General features: G+C 34.4%; 1 protein-coding gene across 4 annotated transcripts in view; it reads left to right on the forward strand.

Moving 5' to 3' along the window:
• The window catches only part of EPHA4 (EPH receptor A4), a 160939-nt gene extending 144594 nt beyond the window's left edge, over positions 1 to 16345 (forward strand). For all 4 annotated transcript variants that reach the window (XM_087725490.1, XM_087725492.1, XM_087725491.1 and 1 more), the window contains 3 exons: positions 3765 to 3920; positions 4864 to 5725; positions 13821 to 16345. In XM_087725490.1, the coding sequence (XP_087581616.1) occupies positions 3765 to 3920; positions 4864 to 4978 (271 nt within the window). In that variant the 3' untranslated portion in view covers positions 4979 to 5725; positions 13821 to 16345. The remainder of the gene's footprint in view (positions 1 to 3764; positions 3921 to 4863; positions 5726 to 13820) is intronic.
• The last annotated feature ends 678 nt before the right edge of the window (positions 16346 to 17023 follow it).

A 17023-nucleotide genomic window follows, 5' to 3' on the forward strand; every position in this document is an offset into this window, starting at 1 on the left:
CAGTATTAAAATAAATATTGTATGTGCATTTTAATTGTGATCCTGTTCTGATGGTTCTTTCATGGACACAAGGTCCTGTCAGGAATCTAATAATTATGCCAATGTAATCTAAGGGACGTGGAGGCTCAGTGGCTAAGATGTTGAGCTTATTGATCAGAAAGATTGGCAGTTCGGCAGTTTGAATCCCTAGCGTAATGAAGTGAGCTCCTGTTACTTGTCCCAGCTTCTGCCAACCTAGCAGTTTGAAAGCATGTAAAAATGCAAGTAGAAAAATTGGAACCAACTTTGGTGGGAAGGTGACAGCATTCTGTGCGCCTTCGGCATTTAGTCATGCCAGCCACAGGACCACAGAGACGTCTTCGGACAGCATTGGCTCTTCAGCTTTCAATTGGAGATGAGCACCGCTCCCTAGAGTTGGGAAGGACTAGCACATATGTACGAGGGGAATCTTTATCTTTACCTTTAGGTTAGAAGTTAACCACTATTTAAAAAATACCTTTACCTTTAAAACTAAGCAGCTGCCTTGGCCAGCTATGCCTGAACTTTTTTTCTTTTATTACCAAAAGTATCTAATGTATGGGTATATTCTCTATATAGAAAGCTTCCTGGTTCCAGCCATCATAAACATGCATGCACAGGATAATCTGTAAAACTTTCAGTGGAATAGAAAATACAGAAAGCAGAATGGAATTGGAATGGCATTGTTATTCACACATCCCAAATGAAAGTCACAATTGCCTTGAGCATCTTGCCTGAAGGGAAGTCCATGTAAAAGAGTCCAGAGCAGTGGGTGGAAAGGAGCCAGCCAAAACCATCAGTAGAAATGGTCATTGATAACAAATCTTTTTTTTTTACCCTTTTCCGACATGGTGTAGTCTGATATGTAGTACTACAAACTCATCCTTAGCCAACATAGTTTTTGGCTGAACTGGCTGGGTGTAATGAAATTTACACACAAACATATCTGATGGGAACCAAATTGGCGGCAGCTGGCTTGTCTGAGAAAGCTTTTCTGTGAAAAATGATGACTTTAGAGGACTAAAATTTAGAATTTTGTTGTTAATTTTTCATTTAAATGTCTTTTAATGGAGCAATTTGAATAGGTCACCTTTTCTTTCTGTCAAACAAAAAAAGTAATAGGCTCCCTTGGGATAATTTGCAATTTACTCTATTCATGCATTATTGTAAATTGGGGCTTATGTTAGAAACTTACCTGAAGTTGAATTTCACAGTAGGAAGTTGGCAGAAGGCTTTCCCAAGCCTATAATCCCTAGCTCCTCCACTTTCCAAGTCATGAATCATATTTTTTACTTCAGTAGCAGAGCATGAGATCCTCTTTCACGCAACTGTTCCTAGCTCAAACTTATGTATAGCTCTTCCAGTAAGGCTGGGAAAAACACTAATTTCAAATCATGAGTGGTATTCTGAATAGAGTAGACTAAAATAGAGTTCCGACTCAGTATAATTCAGAATTAGATTGAAACATGGAATTATTTTCCTTTCTCTAACTAAGCTACCATAATTGGACTACCACAATCTGGATAACCATCAAATAGCAAGAATTTTCTCTTTAGTGACATAAACCATCATTTGTATATCAGATACTTTGGACCCAACCCATAGCTAATATAACATTTTAGTGGAAACCTCCAATTTTTCATATAATGTTTTTATGTAAGTAATAGTGATACAACTTTTTATGTAACTCTAATTGAAGTATTATTGCCACGGCCACAGTAATAAATACAGAGATCTTCCATTCAGCTGAGATTAATTGAAATTTAATATATGTTGTCATGCTTTACAAATTTTTTATTATTTTTAATACCTCTTATTACAAGGAACAGAGAATTCCCCTAAAGAGCATAAGAAATCATGTGTCCCTGGAACAAGATGTCATGACTAGCCAGAGAGAAAAGGTGATAAGAAAACAAAATATTCCCAAAAGTGAATATCTTTATCTCAAGAGAAACTCCACACCCCTAAATTAGTTCAGTCAGCTGCATTAAATGAGTAGAGAGATGAACAATATTAAATTTAAATTCTCACAATACATGTTTAAGAAAGAGTTGTTTTTAAAAACAAACATTTCAATTTTACATTCAGAAAAGTAGCTATCTTCTTATTTCTTCTAGTTGGTTCTAATTGCACCTGTACTATGACAAATGTAGTTACCTGGCATTATTTAATTATTTAAGAAGGAAGGCCTGTATATTATCAGGTGTTTAATCTTTACCAGCAATATTTTATTCTAATTTTCTGATAAGCATATATCTTAGACTATTATACCTTTTCCTGTCACGTATAATCTGATCTCCAGTGCTTATTGTTATGAAGTTCCTTTTAACACCAGCATTAAATATCCTGAAAAGAATGGGTGCGTATATTTAGGTATAGCTTTGAACAGCTTTGAGCAGGCTACCAAGGAAGTGTTCTTTTAAGGCTGTTGAAAAGCACTGGCAAAGATAAAGATTAAAAGGAATATTTTTCTCATACAAGATGCTTGCACTCTTTGATTATCCACACTTGAAATAAATAAAAGCACTAAATTTTTGTTTATTTTAATAATAATAAATATTTGTTGTGGTTTATTTAAAAATAGTACACAACATGTAAAAGTTTCTATTACTATATGGTCTTTTCACATTAAAATTTAAAGTTACAGTTTAACTTTACATTACATGACATTAAAAAGTAGAAATTGCAATTGAAAACACAAAAATTGAAGCTATGAGTGCTCAATGCTAACATTTTGCATATATGTTTGTGTGTGAGAGAGAGAATGAGTGAGTGAGAGAGAGAGAAATTGATTAAAATAGATTAATTCTTTGCTGTACCTGCTTTGTATGGAAATATTTAACTTCTTTTTTTTACGAATTTTTATTTTTTAAAGACAAACTTACACATACAAAACATAAAACATAAAAACATCTTCCCGTTACATCCTGCGTGTCGTTTGGTTACAAAACTTTTGTGCATCTTCTCCATAGTACTCACTTAAATTATATAAAATCTCATATTATAAATCTAATATATATGTATACATTATTATCATTATTAATCTTTTATTTGACTATAATTATTATTCCTTCCTTTTGGAAATATTTAACTTATATATCTGGCCAGGAAGAGGCCTGATGGAAGCTTTTTCTAAGTTCTGCACTTCCAGATTGTATGAAAGGCTACACTTTTCATCACTGATGTTTCATATGTATTAAATCAACATTTGTGTATGTAGTGAAGGATTTTTTTTTAATGTTTGATACAGGTTATATGGGAGAGGACTTAATTCATTCACAATTCACCATCTTCCTTAGAACCGCATTTGTACTATCAATGAAGATTTTTTTGCAGGATCCAATCTGGGTCAGTCACCGGGACTAGAAGTTTTGTCTTCTGAGCTTTTAGACCCGTGCTGGAGCCCAACCTCAGGGAACGTCTCTCTAGCAGACTGTGTAATGTTCTATGTGCCCTGAGTTGGAGGCTTCTGTCCTCTGTTAGGCATCAAAACCTTTGATAGCTTCGACACTGTATCAGTTTCTATTTATTTTTTATTGCGTTAAAGATTGCTTTAAAAATAAGAATTGTGTATATTTCAGCCGTTCACAAATTTAAAGTCTTACTCATCAAACCAAAATATAGTCCATTTTCCCCCAGAAAATATGCATACATCTTACACCTCTAATTATACAAAATAATTGAAAAACTTAAAATCTAGATGCTTTCCCTGTTAATTAAAACAATGTGCTTGTATTTGGTCCTAGGCCTAATACTGCTTTGCTGGATCCAAGTTCTCCTGAATTCTCAAGTGTAGTTTCTGTTGGTGATTGGCTTCAGGCTATTAAAATGGAACGATATAAGGATAACTTCACAGCTGCCAGCTATACTACCTTAGAGGCTGTGGTGCATATGAACCAGGAGTAAGTACTCAGCAGTGTTAACAAAATAAAGTATAAAACTGTATTTAATGAGATTAAATTTAATCAGTCATTAGAATGTTGGTATGTCTTTAATAGAGGAATATTGAAATTGATATGATTTGAAAATACTATCTACAGTGCACTTAGACATTCGATTGGGAAATTGCTTCTGGTTTTATACTTGAAATACACAAAAAGTATAAGTAATGTAAAAAGTTTAAGCTATATTAACAATTTACCATGCCGGAATTTATAGATAATTAGGTTAGAAGTTATAGGGACACAGTGGCCCAGTGGCTAAGATGCTGAGCTTGTAGTTCAGAAAGGTCAGCAGTTCAGCCATTCAAATCCCTAGTGCCACGTAATAGAGTGAGTTCCCATTACTTGTCCCAGCTTCTGCCAACCTAGTGGGTCGAAAGCACGTAAAAAATGCAAGTAGAAAAATATGGGCCATCTTGGTTTAAAGGTAACAGCATTCTATGCGCCTTCGGCATTTAGTCATGCTGGCCACATAACCATGAAGTCATCTTCAGACAGCGCTGGCTCTTTGGCTTTGAAACGGAGATGAGCACTGTCCCCTAGAGTCGGGAACGACTAGCACATATGTGCGAGTGGAGACTTTACCTTTTTACCTTTAGCCACTATTATTAACCACTATTATTATTAACCACTATTATTATTAACCACTATTATTAACCACTATTATTAAAAAATCCTGCATTTCCCTCCCTTTTTTCTTAGTCTTTATTTCCAGAGTATTTTATGTTATAATAAACCTCAATAAAACACAGAGAATACAACACATTAGGACATTTAATTAAGAATGTATATAAATTGATTTTTATTTTTATTTTATTATTCATTTGTTATTTATAATGATAGATATATATTTGGCATAAAGATCTTATTTTGGGGCTCATTCCTTTTTTTTTTATTCATGTAGTGACCTGGCAAGAATCGGAATTACTGCCATTGCACACCAGAATAAGATTTTGAACAGCGTCCAAGCAATGAGAACCCAAATGCAACAAATGCACGGCAGAATGGTTCCAGTTTGAGACAGTACTGAATAAACTCTAAACTCTTGAAATTAGTTTACCTCATCCATGCACTTTAATTGAAGAACTGCACTTTTTTACTTCTTCTCCTTGCCATTGAAATAACAATAATAATGATTTGCAGCACTGTTTGATATATAAAGTTTGCTAATAGTGTTGCAAGGAGGGAACCTACAATAATGACAGGTCGTCATTTGAGAACAAGCCTGGAACAAATTGTTTCCTGGAATATACTTATATGTGGATCAGCATTATGTAATATACTTGTATCTATAAAACATCCATTCAAGTTCTGAAGCTGTGTTTCCTGCCAGATACTGCGGTTAAACAAAGGAAATACTGTTGTTCTCCCCAGCAGCCATGGGATTACAATTATTGTGTTTGATCTGTGGATAAACCATTTTTCCCCCTTCATCTTTTATTGGAACAAAGAATCTTCTGAACCAGGAAATGTTGGCATATTCTAGGCATCCATGGTACTCTGCAGAAAGCTTAAAGGAAAATATTTGGATGATCAGTGCCTCTCAAGATTTATCCACTTGCAATCTAAGACAGGGAGCAACCTTCATGGATTACTGGATTTATTTATTTTCTTTTATCGAGGGAAGAATGTTGGTTGCTGTTGCATTATACTGAGTATATCTGTCATGGTTCTAGAAATCATCTTAGTAGACAGCCATTCTTAATGATGGATTTTCCAAATCTGCATCTAACCGTCCTTCAAGAGGCCACTGCAATACTGAAAAGGTCAGTGGAAGTATCCTATACCTGTTGTTTCAATTTTCATTAACGATACTCAAACAGTGCATTTATGAAATGGAAATCATAAAGGATGTTTATTATATATTTTTTCTGTGCTTAATAGGAGATTGTGATATCACCAACTGGGTCCATAATTTGTTTACATATTTTTAATGATTGTCATTTTGTGCAAATTGAGCCTTGAAATTCTCACTTTTATACTTATTTGTTTGCTAGAAAGCATGGGATGATTCACATGGGAACTAAAGCAACTGTATAGTAAAATATTTACAGGGGGGAAACGGATTCAAAAATACATATCCATATTTTAAATTTGGAGCTGTTTGCATATATATAAAACTATATTTTCCTATTTTAGTTGTCTAGATCAAGCATAAGTTAAACATTTTCACCGTGTTTTTAAAGTGAATCACATGGTGATCAGTCTGAATCCATATCCCAAATATACATTGGCAAATAATGCTGGAAAGCAGCAAAAAATGTTGAAAATCATGGTTAGATAACCACAAGATGATGCAGCTGGTAATAACAGTGAGCCAGCGCCAAGCACCTGAAATGTATTCACATGACCACTAGAGGGGCAGTGCCACACTGCACAAAGTGCTCTGGGCCATATGCCACCCTTTCCAAGGCCATCATAAATTGAGGCTCTCCTATTTCCAAAACGTTGTTAAACTATCAGTCTTAAGATAATAACTACCTGCAAAGCATTTTAATGATTAATTTTGCTTTATTTAAATCAACCGATACAGTCAATTTATCTTAAATGACTTATTGCAGAATTGTAGAACCAAAATAATAAGAAGTATGTTTTGAGGCTATCAGTGCCAAAATAATCTAGAAAAATCATAAATTCAAATTTAAATTTTTTACTTACATACAAAGTAATATGATAAACGAATATGAAAAAGTGTTGTTAACTTTATCTTAACATTACTTGGAGTTGAAAAAGTGCTAAATATTCCAAGATTGTCTATAATTTAGCTATTTGTTACTTGAAATTATTTGGAGTGTAACAGGTCCAGATGATGTGACAGGTCCAGATGATGTGCCCGACATATGGTTTGTAAGATTGTCTGTAGAGAGTTTGTAGCTCTTGAGGAAGTGGACAAAATCCTCCAATCTGTATGGTTGGCCATCTGTTCAATCACGGTATCTCCTGAATGATTAAAGCTATCTGGCCCTTCAGATAGACACTCATGCCTTGGTCTCTCCTGACTAAATTATTATAATACATTGAGATACATTGCTAGAATATAATGACATGAACAATGAAAGTATGAGCACATGTCTCCACTGTTTCATGAGCTGTACTGTTTGTAATGTGTTGGTTTCTGGGTGCAGTTCCAAGTGTTGATTATCACCTATAAAGCCTAGCACTGATGATGTAACCTAGTTTGGGTAATGAAACTTTTGCAGGAAAACAAGCAAGCTCATAGAGCACCAAAGACCCCTCAACATATAAAGCCTGAATAATGCAGGACCTGGTTACTTGAGTGGCTTGTTTCTATATATGTTTACCTACATGGTGAGGTCATTCAGAATGAGCACCTGGAATTCCAGAAAATTATTTATATCCAGATCCAAGGGAATATGTTTAGAAGCTCCTGTTGTGGTTTCTTTTTATTGTCATGTTTGTTTTAATCCATGTTGTATATGTTATTTTTAAAAATGTTTTAATTGGTTTTGGGTTTTGTAAGCTACCTAGATAAGAATAAAAACATGAATCCATTATCCTAAGGAACCCAAGAAGCATAGCTTCTCAGTGATGGCTCCAGCATTGTGGAATGATTCTTTTTTCAGAGATTCATGGTGCTTCCATACTTTGATTTTCTGAAAACTACTAAACACATAGCATTCCCCTCCAGGCAATTATTGAGTTAAAATGATTGAAGCCCTTTGATTTGATTTTACTTTTTTTATTTTTACTGTTTTATACTTTTGCTCTCTTCCGGTCAGTTGTCTTCTTTTTCTTGATATACTTGGTTTTTATTTTGTTATATTTTTAATTTTTAAATTACCCAAAGTTGTTCTGGAGTTGGAGAGTCCCATTTTTTTTTAAAAAAACCAACATAATATATACATACATGTGTATGTATGTTACTGTATGTTAGTGTGTACATACATGTCTTGTAGTCTTATAGAACTGAATGAGACATAATCCCAGATAAGCGTGCATAGAAATTGCATCTATAAATTGACATTATGAGATAATTTGTAACAGAAGATGTACAACCACATAAATTAGTGCAGGTAAAAGAAATATAATGAAACAAAAGTCTCCTTTAGAAACCATTTCAACTAAGCATTATTTTCAGAATAGCAACATCACTTTCAATGAATTAAATTTTGGTTGCCCGCTGATCTGTAGTTCTACTATCTGTGACAATAGTTTCTAGTCTCACAATAAGCTATAAATGATAATTGAATTTGATCTGCTAGGAAGACAGTGGACTGAATTACACAAGTAAAACCTGCCATATTTGCAACATCACTGTCATCAATCCTTGTCAGTTATAACAACAAGCTGTTGATTTTAACTACAAGTTTCTCTCATGAATGAGTTTTTGAAATCAAGTTGTTGGGAATAGATGCTAAATTTGCATACTGTCGAAATACAGTGTGACAGCTTAATAAAACCTTCCTTTCATTCTCTCTCTCTCTCTCCCTCTCTCCCTCTCTCTCTCTCTCTCTCTCTCTCTCTCTGTCTCTATCTATCTCCCCCCTCCCTTTCCAGAATTATACACAAATATTTCCTATTTGGAGGGATATACTTTCATTTTTTAAAGCCAATTATTTTAATACCATTTTGTTAACAAACATTATACTATTTTTAAAAAATGCTTTAGAGTTTTTAAATTTTTTATATCACACCTATTAGTTTTTAGAATAATAAGGCAAACGCAAATAATATCCCTTTCTCCTCCTATTTTCCCTACAACAATAACCCTGAAAGTGACTGGCCTAAGATACCAAACCAGTTTTTCATGCCTATAGTGGACTACAACTCACAATCTTTTAGACATTACTTTAATCACCACACTAAACTGGCTTTTGGTTTGCCTAACATCACATATATTCACTAGTTCAAAATTGCTTTTTGCGTACCATATGATACAAGATAATGGAGATCTATAAGAAGAATATCACATCTCAAGGGCCATCAATTTCATCAACTCTCAGTACTTTGCTATCAGTTATAAGCTCAGTAGCTAATAATAATCAACACTAAATTGGTCTTCTTAGAATAAGAAATATAGAAAGGAAAGGAAAACAGCATGTTTGTCTTTGGCATAACTCAGATTTTTTCATTTGCCAGGTTTTTTTTCCCAATAATGACCTTTTCTAAGTCTTCACTTTAAATTGACAATGTGTTATTAGGAGCACATCTCAAGTTGTTCAAGACTTCAGGCTCTTATTTTGATTTCTGCCATCACCTACTCCAAACCTTCCGTTCTCTTATTTACTATTTCAGATAAAGCAGTTCTGGAGAGAATTTGTTTTAAATTATTTTATTTTTTTGTTACATAAACAACACATACCCACAGCAGTGAAAAAAACAGAACAAAAAAGAACAAGAAACAAAACAGAAAAAAAACATCATCACATATAGCATGTCATTTGGTTACAGGTGTTTTAACATTTATCATTTTTATACATTTATTATTTCATTTAATAAGTATAATATACCGTTTGGGTTGCTTTGTTTACCATCCCTTCTTCCTGTTATAACACCACCTTATTTTCCCTTTCTTTTCTCCTTTCCTCCCTTCTCTACTTTCTTCCTTCCTGCCCTCCTTTCCCTTCCTCCTTCCTGTACCTTTCTCCTACTCCTGCTCTTCCTCATCCCCTTCCTACCCTCTCTCCTCCTCTTTCTCTCCTTTCTACCCTTCTCTCCTTACCTCTTTCTTTTCACCCTCTCTCCCTTCTCTACTTTCTTCCTTCTTCCTCTCCTTCCCCTTCCTTCTTTCCTTGCCTCTCCTTCGCTCCTACTCTTCCTTTTTCCCTTCCTACCCTTTTTCCTTCCTTTTCTCTTCCTTCCATCTTATTTTCCTTTCCCTTTCCTTTCTCCCTCTCTCCCTTCTCTACATTCCTTCTTCCTCCTCTCCTTCCCTTTCCTTCTTCCCGTACCTTTCTTCTACTCCTACTCTTCCTCTTCCCCTTTCTACCCTCTCTCCTCCTCTTTCTCTCCTTTCCATCCTCCTCTCCTTACCTCTTTCTTCTTTTTCCCATCTTCCTTTCATTCTCTCCCTCTTTTTCCCTTTCTTCTTCTACTATTATTGGTGTTTCTATTTAAAACTCAGTTTATGTTTCCTTGAGATGGTACTTCCGCCAACCCAGATATAATTTAGTATCATTTCTTATTCCCTTACCTTTACTAGTCTATCCCCCCCACAGACACACTTTGTATCTCTCTATTGTATATGCATTTATCTATTTGATATACAGAACAATTTAAAAAAACACACACACTCACAAGAAAAAAAACACAAGTATATGTTATAAAAAAAGTATATCAGCTGGTTACAACAAGTTTTTGTGCATCTCTTCCATTAATTCATATTAATTCAAATATCTTAACTCAAATGTTTACTATATTAACATCATCATACCTCCACTTTTAGTTGACTACAGTTATTTAAACATCCTTCATCCTTAACTATACCAAAGATTTAATCCATAACCCCCTGCTGGCATTTCATTTATTTATTTATAAAATCCTCCATTAACATTAAATCCTCATCTCCTGTTTTAGCTAAACATCCATAATATTTAATACCAAAAATTTCATCCTCCATGTATATAATTTATCATCATTCTCCTTTCTTTATTTAATTATATCCTATATCATAGCATTTTCCCCCTATTAGTTAAGATTTAACTATATATAGTTTTATTTTATTTTTTTATAATAATAATTATTGTTATTAATAATCTTTATATATAGTCCAAATATATTTCTAGCCTTCCCTTCTCATATCCAATTATTACTTATCATATCAACTCAACATTATATACATTACTATGATTATTGATTTTTATTCATCTATACCTATTGCAAATGAAGTTTAGCTAATTTTAAGTTATACTCTTCCATCTATCAACCTGTGTCTCTCCAATAACAGAACAGTCTTATATTTGCTGCCTTTTGTGGGTCCAGTTTTCCAAACATCTTTATGAGCAAGTTCATACGAAGAAATCTTTGCACTTTTTTGTCTGTAATGCCTCTCATATAATGCTGCTGCCCCCTCTTTATTTCCTTTATCAATTTGTCTTTAATTCTCAGTGGTGGTATCAAATGTTTTGCAGATGGTATTTCATAAACTGTAAGTTCTTTGATGCTTCCCATTCCTCTCACACCCCATCTTTTAAAGTAAACTTTCAGTACACTTGATTCCTCTTCAAACATTTCATTCTTTCCTCCCTCAGAAGTAAACCAATTTTCATGAATATCAGGCTCTTTATCTCTGGAATTTTTATTTTGTATTTGAAAAACATTCTCAGTTTTTTCCTCATACTTTGTTGCTAAAAACACCAAATAATCCAATTTTATCTGAATTCTATCTTGCGTGGCAGATAATTTCTGTAGTGCTGAAAAAAATCATTTGAATAGACGCTTGAATAGACGCCATATTTGTACGCAGTTAGTATTTTTTCTTGAGAGCTCTGAGGTATTTGCAAATAAAATGAAAGCTGTACAATCTTATCAAATCTTAAGCCAATACAGCCAAGCAATAAAAATGTCAAGTTGTGAACAACCAAATTCTAGTGGATTGGTTTACAGCCCGCTTGCAGAAGATCAGAGGAGATGTTGGAGTAATCTATCCTTTGTTCATGTGAATAACATTTAAAACATTTAAAAGGTAGGATAACCACCGTCCAAAAACCAATAAAAAGATCAAAATCGCCGCTAGATTCTTCTGTTCTTTAATTTAAATTAGCTTGAATTTTTAGGCGGTCTGTTTTTCTCTGAGTAATAAAATAATCTTACCAGCTGGAAACACTTTTGACACTTTCTTTAGGGCTGTCTGCAGTTTCAGTTAGCCTTATGGCTAATCCGGAAGTCATTGGCAAAGGAGGTTTTTTCCAGGTCCCCAGAGACTTTGCGAATGTCTCTGGGACCACTGGGTCTCCTCCTACCTTTCACTGTCTCTCCGGGACAGCTTGGGTCCAAAAAGGGACAGTCCAAATGCTTCGGAATAGAGGAGTTTCAGGAGTAGCCTGAAAGTCCATCTTCTCACTGCTAAGCCCCGTCTTCTTCCCCCATTCTGGAGAGAATTTGAATCTTTGCCTCATTTTTATTCCGACCACCCTATTTCTTCAATCTCTCCACTTATAGTGGCCAAAATATAGTAGTATTTTGGCCATTCTAAAGCTTCTTTAAAAGAATATCTAACTTTTAGATATTGTCAGGTGATTTGAAAATGTGATAAATAAATATAATTGTTCTGATTTACCTGTTACCCTTAAAGTTATCACATTCCTTTTAGATAGTTTGCTTTATCATTTCTTGATACTGGAAGTCATCAACCATGGCTTTCATTGTCCAGAAAGCCTTTTTACCCATAGCTATCATTGTCCAAGAAGCCCTGAATTACTGTAGGTAGAGCCCCCCCCCCCACATTTTAGGCATATTTTCCTCTTTGGTTTTCCCAATAACTCTTATCTCTTTCTATACTTTCTTCCATGTAAATGTCTGTCTCTACTCTTTACATTAAACTTACATACTGACTGCATATTTTCTAGATTAAATATTGCTCTATTTTTGTTTAACTCATATATTTTACATCTATTTATTTTTCTAAATGGAACCCATAACTGTGCAAGGGTCCTTGTTAGGAGGGATAAGGGGGCAATGATCACAAATGTGTCAGGAGATCATCAGGCAAATGTCATGAATGAAAAAAAAGTCAAATTATATGTTTCATACCATTTATGCATAGATACCTTAATGTGCATGTATTCTACCAAATATCTATGCATACTGTATACTGTGTGTTGCACAGTCCGCATTTGAAACTGTGCTGGATGAGATTGGATTGCAAGTCTTCATGTTTTATTTCCTATTATGTAATTAATTTGATTCCAGTGTTATGCATGTGTTGATATCTATGTTCAGAATCTCTGTTTAAATTGCTTTAACATGATCCACCCAAGATTACTTATTCCTGAAACTTCTTGTTTAATATGATTTGTGAATATGTGTGAATATATGTATTACAACTGTTTAGCGAAATATTATTTGCAAAAATAGTATGTATATGAATCTGCCTATTGGACTACCTAGCTTGCTACCTATTCTGATTCTAATTGCATTCCATATCCTCAGTTGAGAATTTGGAAGACATTGCTGTTAATGAAACCAGGACAAGGATCTAATTTATACAGGTAGCCTTTAGCTTATGACAATAATTCATACCAGAAATCTGGTTGTAAGTTAAGGCACCCATGTGACCAGAAGCAATTTTCTGGCCTTTTTCATGGTGGTCATTAAGTGAATGCTGCAGTCATTGAGCAAATTATATGCTTGTTAAGTGATCACAATCATTTATATCATTTTTTTTTGCTGAATTGCTTGATGTAACCATGAAACACTATGACCAGATGACCAGTTGTAAAGCTGCAGTCATGTGACTGCAGGGAGAGCAGTGCAGCTGGGCACTGTTCCATAGCCATAAAACTTAAAACAGTCATAAAACAACTGGTCATAAGTTGAACATAGCTTTATCTTTAAGTACAATGCATTAAAGCATTAACTCAATCTGAGTCCTGCTTCTACTACGTCTTTTCCTAATACAGCTTTCCTAGATCAAAATGCACTATTTCCAGAATTATTATGTTTTCTTTTTAATTAGATAATGGATGCTTTTCCATTTGAAAACATTCAATGTTTTCAGTGTCTGAAATCATACATTTATTGTAACTGTTTTAGGGAAAAAACTATTTGGAAGATAGTAAAAAAGCTAATGTAGGATATTTCTATGATAAACTTAAAATATGCATTGTATTTCTCCTTTTGACATTAAAAATATCGAAGATACCAAGTTCTGACTTGGGATTTGTTTGTTTCCTTTGATAGGCAAAATGGACCCTGCTTTCTTGGAATCAGGCCTTTCTGGTGATCATCTTAACCCTGGAAGATAACAGACTAGAGACAAGCACCTTCAATTGTCTCAGTTCATTCAGCACTGACTGTAGAGAAAATGGACCGTGAATAAGCAGCTTTTACTTCCTGAAGAGTATCTCTTTGGATTTCTTCCTTTTGAAAAGGTTTTCTCAGCAACAAAAAGCAAATATAAGATCCAGATAAAGTTCTTTTATTTCCACTTAAGGAATGTACTGTATAAAAGCCCTACAGACATACATACACATGCACCACACATAAACACACGCACACGCACACACACACACACAAACCCCTAGATGCTGTGTCTTTTGTTCTCCAATGCATGTTGTTGCTATGTCTCTCCAAATGTCAGTGTCGGAGCCATAAGGACACCAAGGCAATGTACCCCTGTGCAGAACTTGGTTAACAAAAGCTGAAACTGCATATGATAGTCCAGCGATACTTTATGGAAAGTGTGCCAATGCTTAAATGTCAATATTTTAAATAGAATGGAAAGTAACTTATTTCTTCCAAGATTGTGTAAGGTTATGTATGACTTTAATGTGTGTGTGTGTGTGTGTGTGTGTGTGCGTGCGTGCGTGCATGCATGCACATGTAATAAGTTTGTTGCCTGTTGCACAGGGCCACCTGTGAATATGCAGATAGCATCTCAAGATAATTTGACAGTTTGTGGCTGGGCTGTTGAGTTACCGGGCCAGTAGGTGAGCTATGCAACAGTAGGGAGAAAACACACATACTCCTGAATGTTCCAGTTCTGTATCTATACATATTTTATGTAGCTGCCACACTAACCTTAAAAATTAGTTCTCTAGCCTAGAGCAGGGACACTTTCACTTTGGTTGTGGAGTGATCCATCATGAGTTCCATTATGGCTAAAGAACAGCATTGATAAACATTAGTCTTGCCAAGGCTGTTCATTATTGAATCAGTGATACCTTAAGGTAAAGTAGATAGAGAATATAAGTCTTCACCCATCAGCAGGTTGCTTTGAACTGAACATTTTTTTTTTCTTTTCCTGGAAAAACAGTATTGAAAAGACTTGTTGAAAATGAACAGAAATATGCAATCCTTATCCATTCACAGTAATGAATTATCCCATGTGCCATTTGCAAGAATTTCTGGGCTTATAAACTGACTGTGGAGCAAATTATTAATTCTCCCCCATCCAGCTGAATATGAAAACATTTTAAATGATCAAAACACATTTAAAATTTGAAAAAAAGTGACCAGGGTATTTTCTCTGCATTGCTACAATAATCTTTGTCATAACTGGTCCTTCCTAGAAAGGTTGACAGACCATGGAGACTTTTCTTTTTCTATATATATCGATTTTGGAAGCCGATGAATGGAGACAACCTGGAGACTATACTGCCATTCCATATTTTGAGCTCAGCCATTGATGTATTTGATCTGTTTTCTGTTTGCAGAATAGTTTTCTCTGCTGAAATACAATGCATTACAGTAAGTTGAAACAGAATAGTCAAACCGACATTACTAAGCGAGAAAAAATAAAATAAAAGAATGTGTAAATTTTGCATTAAAATTTTCTAGCATTTTTGGGATTTTTTATCAAAACATCTTTGCCTTTTCTCCTTCCATCCCTACAGTTCTCTCTACCCTCTCCCATTTTTGTTGTATTCATGGATGCAAAGTCTAAAACCAATTTTTGGGGCTCAGGTATTTGTGCTGTTGGCAATAAAGAGGCATGAAACACTATTAAGGAGCCATGAGCTGCATGGACTGCAAAGCCAGGACATAATTGCAATCAAATATACTAAACAATACACATTGCCCAGTAAAAGCCAGAATACTGTATAGAACTGGCCTTCATTTCTTCCTGGTTACAGAAGAGACATCAACAGGACTATTTTAACACAGCAAACCTCTATACATTAAGGAAATATCTGCTTACAACCTCACTGGTTAATGTTTGTCCAGGTTTCTTGCTGTATTAAATTTGTGATGGATTTGTGTATTAAATATATAAATATATATATGTATAAAACAAAAAAGCTGGTTCTAGCCAGTAACCAGAACTTCAAAGCAGTATTTTTCTTTTACATGCATTTTCATAACCAGAAAGAAAGCATCCTGAATATTAATTAGACAGATTAAGAAGTTAAAAAAAAAGAGAGTGCATTTATTTTTTGTATCACTGCAAATATGTTGGAATATGCAAGGACTGTTTTAAAAAAATAGAATGTATGAGGCATATGATACTTTAGTCCATACTGGGGGAAAAAGAAATCTTAACAGTGCATTGCTTGGGTTTGCAGATTTGAACAATGTCTCAGATAGAAATATAGATTTTCTATTTTATTTTAATTTGTAATTTTTCCCTCTCCATCAATGTTAGGTACACATAACTTATGTCATTTATTTATGGTCTTTTATACCTAGTTTGTAAAATTGTAAAATAGCAAACTAAATGCAAAAGTTTGCATTTGAAAATAATAAAGTAGTTGCTGTACAAATCTCACTTGTGATTCATGATATTAAATATAGTAAGCTTTAACTTGGTTATTTACAGATATATATTTCTCATTATTATATGTGTTTCCATCTAGAATATTTTATTAAACAGTTTGTCTGAATAAACATTGTCCTAATTCAATTAACTAATTAAGAAATGATAAACTCTTTCCCCACCTTAGTTTGCAGGTGAGAGTTAGCACAGCTGAGTATTTCCACATAAAAGGAATGGGCCAATTATAAAGAATATTGAGGAACAAACCAGTCCATATTATATCATTACAATCTGGGGAAATTGTTAACTTGCCTCCTCTAAAAAAATGGCACTGAAGAAAGAGCAACTTGATGCTTGGTCTGGTTATTTGTTTTTTCCTTTCCTATCTTTTTAGGGAAAAGGATGTAGTTATCCTATTTATCTTCCATTTCTGTATATATTATTGTTATTGTTTACTGTCAAGAATCAATAGGAAATCACATCTATTCATCCTGTTTCATTGACAGATTTCCATCTTCCACTTCCTTTTGTGAAGGTAGTGGCTTAATGATGCTGGAGATGGTCTTTCCTCCAGTGGTTCAAGTCCTAGCACTGTGTGGAAAGATGTGCTTCCATCACTTGCCTTAGCTTCTGCCTGCCAAACAGTTTCTATATTCAAGCATGTTCTGTGCTAGTAAATAGGTGCCAC

Source organism: Thamnophis sirtalis, unplaced genomic scaffold (assembly GCF_051295495.1).
Source record: "Thamnophis sirtalis isolate CommonGarterSnake01/CBP01778 unplaced genomic scaffold, rThaSir2_p1.2 scaffold_11, whole genome shotgun sequence".
Taxonomy (NCBI): domain Eukaryota; kingdom Metazoa; phylum Chordata; class Lepidosauria; order Squamata; family Natricidae; genus Thamnophis; species Thamnophis sirtalis.